We start from the raw sequence: 5,164 nt of genomic DNA, 5'->3' as shown, positions 1-5,164 counted from the left end.
ACATTGCAACTTAATTTACGATATGGCAACACGAATCTTTTTTTCAACCACCATTTTCGAAAACTCGAATCCGCATCTCGCATTTTTGCATCTCCCTATTCATTCAGAATAAGGCGAGAATGTGAAAGCGAAAATTTTTTACATGCGAGATATCTCCCTAGCAAATATCCAGAATAAGGCTGATAGTGTCTTCGGCAATATTACTGATAAAATATCGAGGAATATTTTGGTCTGCAACTTTAACCCTCAACCGACTCATTAAAGGGGTCTTTTCGGTCCCCTTTTCCAGGAGTGATTGGAAACTTATTCAAAACGGTTTTAAAGCTGCTCAGAATATTCTACAGAAATGTTCGCCATAAAGTTTTACTATAAGTCTCAGAATAGACAAAAACTCAAAAATCAGCCTAAATGTCGAAAATCTTAAAAAAACAAAAACTCATTTTAGGGTTAATATCGTACTTATTACTAGTTTTTACCCATTTTTACCCACAAGATGTCGTTTTAGAAGGATAGTATAAGGAACAAAAATATTCTCCATCAATTTTTAGCATAAGTCACTGAACAAGAGAAATCTGTAATATAATGTATATATCGAATATATAGTCATACATTTTGAACCAAAAATTAAAAATGTTATTTTATTTTTTTCAAAGACATTTCCCAGTATTTTTTTTCGAAAAAGTGCATGAAAGTAACATGAAACTTAATTCTGGGTACATAATGTCAAAGAATAAAATATTCTACATCAAAATCCACTTCAAGTGTCAGAATAAACTATATATTTATATTCAATAGTTTTTAAGAAATATACATAATAAAATTATATATAATAACAAAAATTTTTTTGCAGACTTCAGTTAATTTTATACTTAAAAAAATTAAATTAAAAATTCTTACAATTTAAATAAAAAGGAAGATTGTTATTGTAGATTCACTAGAACAAAGAAACATGTCTAGCGACTTTATTTTCGTTTTAATCACATACTATAATATACAAAATAAATAAGTACAGTGGAGAAAATAAACTATTATAGCAATTTTAGAAGAATGTGTATAGAAATTCTTTGAGTTTGTTTCTGTAAAATTTAATATGAAAAAGGCTATTAAATAATTAGAAAATATTAAATATAAAAAAATACAATTTGTTCGTTCTTTAATTAGAAGGAAATAAAGACTGCAAATTTCATATAATTTAACAAATACATACCATATTTCACAATATTCCTTGTAAAGTCATGTATAATAACGTTTTAATTTTTCTAATTTTATTATGTAATTGATTAATCTAAACGTTAATGTTGATGGCCAAATGTTATTACCAACGGCAAAAGTGTGCCACATACAATTATAATAAGTTCACTGTACTTTAAACCACCAATTGATGATGTTACATTTTGTTGCGTCATTGGGTTTGATATAGATAATTCCAGAGGTCGGTAATCGTGATGAGCTTGTAATGAGTGATTGCCGTTACCACTTTGTGTCAATTCTGGTAACACATGGACCGTAGCAACATAAAGAAATGTTCCTGCTGAAAAAAGCATAGCAATGCCTGTCGCATTTACAGAGTTTAATGTTTCTTTCTGTTCTTGTCCAATACCAAAGTATGTTAAAAGTGTTAAAAGAGGGGCAGAGAGGCAAAAAATCCCCAAGTGTTTGCGGATTTGGTGACGCTCAATCTTTTCATGTAACAAAAAACTAACAAGTCCAAACGCTGCAGGGGCTTTATGTAACATTATAGCAAGGAATACAATTATTTCGACGTCCTGATGACTGGTTGTAGCCGCAGCTCCTAACGCCACTCCATCCACTAAAAAATAATTAAATTTGATTAGTTTATATAACTTAGTTGTTTTTTTGAGAAAGTTAGTGGTTTTCATTAAAAAAATGTTTATATAAATGGAATACAATGAGAAAATTGAATAAAATACATTTGATTTCTTATTATATGAATTACATTTTATGCACTTGTCTTATTTAAAAGATGTGTTAGTTATAAATAAAACATGTACACGAAATGTAACCTAAAAAATAAATACTTAAGTATAAAATGTTTATCATATCAACTGATCGTACACGAGCCATCAGTGATCAAACTTTACATATTTGAATACTCTACAAATCGTGTGTGGCCATACTAAAAAATACATCAGTTAAAACGATATGACATATACAGTATTTTTCGGTTAATTACACATCAAAATTTGCACAAATTTTTATTCAATTAACCGAGGAACCAATTATCCGAACCTGCTTAATTGAATAGTTTGTTCAATTACAGTAATCACGTATAATTGGAACTACTAATGATTAGACCTCGGATTTTGCATATTTGCATATTTTTTAATAATGAAGATATTGAAATTCTGATTGGACACAAATTCGTTTCAAAGGATTTAGAATTATTTGAAGGGTTCATATTTTTTTAATTTTTTGCATATTTGCATATTTTGCATATGCACGAGATATGCAAAAAATATGCAAAAATATGCAAAAAATATGCAAAATATATGCATAAAATATGCAAAATATAGGCAAAATATGCAAAATATATGCTAAAATATGCAAAAAATATGCACGGTATGCTAGGTCGATATGCGATAAATATGCAAAATATATGCAAGAATATGCAAAAAATATGCACGGTATGCTAGGTCGATATGCAATAAATATGCAAACATATGCAAAATATATGCAAACATATGCAAAATATACAAAAAAATATGCTCGGTATGCTAGGTCGATATGCGAGAAATATGCAAAAAATATGAAAAATATAGGCAAAATATGTGCAAATATGAGCAACATATTTCACATATGCAATCATTTTAATCAAAAAAAAAAAAAAAGATTTTTCATGGTAGTTTTCGAATTTGTGTGCTTTCTTTATTTTTAACCTATAGAAATCTAATTGTGTATGTATGCGTTTCATGGTTCAACTGTTAGATTTTTGGGGCATTATGAAAAATTTGTTAAATATATGTATAATACATGCAAACATATATAACCGTTATATAGCGATATACTAAAAAGTGGACCGATATATCCCATTTCCAATACCAAACATCCTAGGAGTAATAATATATGTGCAAAATTTCAAAGTTCTATCTTTAATATTGCGACCTAGCATACCGTGCATATTTTTTGCATATTTTTGCATATTTTGCATATGTTTGCATATGTTGCATATATTTTGCATATTTTTGCATATTTTGCATATTTTTGCATATTTTGCATATATTTTGCATAGTTTTGCATATATTTTGCATATTTTGCATATTTTTGCATATTTTGCATATATTTGCATATTTTGCATATTTTTTGCATATTTTTGCATATGTTGCATATATTTTGCATATTTTTGCATATTTTGCATATATTTTGCATATTTTTGCATATTTTTGCATATTTTGCATATGTTTGCATATTTTCCATATATTTTGCATAGTTTTGCATATATTTTGCATATTTTTGCATATGTTTGCATATTTTGTATATTTTTTGCATATATTTATTACATATCGACCTAGCATACCGTGCATATTTTGCATATTTTTTGCATATTTTTGCATATATTTTGCATATTTGCATATTTTGCATATTTTTGCAAATTTTGCATATTTTGCATATGTTTGCACATTTTGCATATATTTTGCATATGTTTGCATATTTTGCATATTTTTGCATATTTTGCATATGTTTGCATATTTTGCATATGTTTGCATATTTTGCATATATTTTGCATATTTTTGCATATATTTTGCATATTTTGCATATTTTTTGCATATATTTTGCATATTTTTTGCATATATTTTGCATATTTTTTGCATATTTTTGACATGACCCCAAATATCGATCAATTAAAGCATGAAACGCCTAAATACAAAATTTGAGTCCAATCGGATAAAGCATAAAAAATATGCAAAAATCCGAGGTCTACTAATGATTTAAAAAAATCCAATGCCAAATACAAATTACGCTTTCTCGCAGTTTTTCCTTAGCAATAAACATATGTTTTGAATAAAATTATGTCAAATATGTATGTAAAAAATTACAGATTATTTGTCAATTATTATTATGCAATTAACCGGTGAAACGTAAAAGGAAATTTATTTTTGATGACATAAATTTTGAACCAATTAAGCGAGAAAATCAATTAACAGGGTTTAATTATACGAGAAAATTTACATGTATTTTCCTACGAAATATTTTTTGCCCCATCATGTGGTTCAATTAAGCGTGGAAACCAATTAACCGTAGGGTCAATTATGCGCAAAATAACGGAATTTACTTATTCGTTTAGGGGCAGCACTATTTCTTTATGTATAAATTAATCAGATTTTTTGTTTGCTTGGTAAAAGCAAGGCGTATTTAATAAAGTTTTTATTGTTTGTGAAGCAAATTGTTTGGTATAACATTGATCAGTTTCTGATACGAAGATGTGGTGGAATTTGAAAAATAAAATTAGAGTAAATTCGGTTAAAAAAATGCCAAAACTTTCCAAAATACCAAATAATGGTGATTAACCGAAAGCTTGTGCCAATATTGATTATTTTTGGTGGACAAAATTCTACATAATAGTGGAGAAGGTAAGAACGAGTATTCTTGCCAAAAAATAACTTAGTTTAATGTTTGTTTCTAATTTCAGCAATGGAGATATGACGACAGCCAGGCTGGATAGGGATAGCCCCCTGATAGTCTCTGGCGTTTATCTCCCCTATGAGACTCCTGACCGACCCAGTATGAATGTACGCCGCTTAATGGATGTGCAGAAATGGTGGTCTCATCATCGGGTGTGACGCCAATGCACATCACTTCCGCTGGTAACACCAATACGAGAGGTGAGTGCATTATTGATTTTATATTTAGCTATAATCTTAGAATTTGTAATAGTGGCAATACACCAACGATCGTTAACAGAGTGAGATGTGATGTCATTGACATAACCCTCACTAATGTGGACGCCTTTGGGGTTATGAAATGATCCTTTTCGGATCACAAAACCTTGCATCCTTGAGGAAGACTGCATACACTATAGCTAGTAAGACAAACCTCAGTACAGATTGGAACGCAGTGTCACGACCGCGGCCAAAAATTGTTAAAACCAAGTACCACGGAGGACACATTTTTTGACGAGGATTGATAGAAAATACTCCAATTAGAA

At 29.2% G+C, this 5,164-nt stretch overlaps 1 protein-coding gene across 1 annotated transcript; it reads right to left on the bottom strand.

Annotated features, from left to right (window-relative positions):
* Positions 1-1,292: 1,292 nt before the first annotated feature.
* On the bottom strand, positions 1,293-1,880 carry LOC133335590 (zinc transporter ZIP9). The gene has a single exon (XM_061543902.1). The coding sequence runs from the start codon at positions 1,878-1,880 to the stop codon at positions 1,293-1,295; it is 588 nt and encodes a 195-aa protein (XP_061399886.1).
* Between the last annotated feature and the right edge of the window lie 3,284 nt (positions 1,881-5,164).

This window comes from Musca vetustissima, unplaced genomic scaffold (genome assembly GCF_032173495.1).
Source record: "Musca vetustissima isolate MV318-11 ecotype Yass unplaced genomic scaffold, APGP_CSIRO_Mvet_v1 utg991, whole genome shotgun sequence".
In the NCBI taxonomy this organism is placed as follows: domain Eukaryota; kingdom Metazoa; phylum Arthropoda; class Insecta; order Diptera; family Muscidae; genus Musca; species Musca vetustissima.
This window is presented reverse-complemented; position numbering and strand designations above follow the sequence as displayed.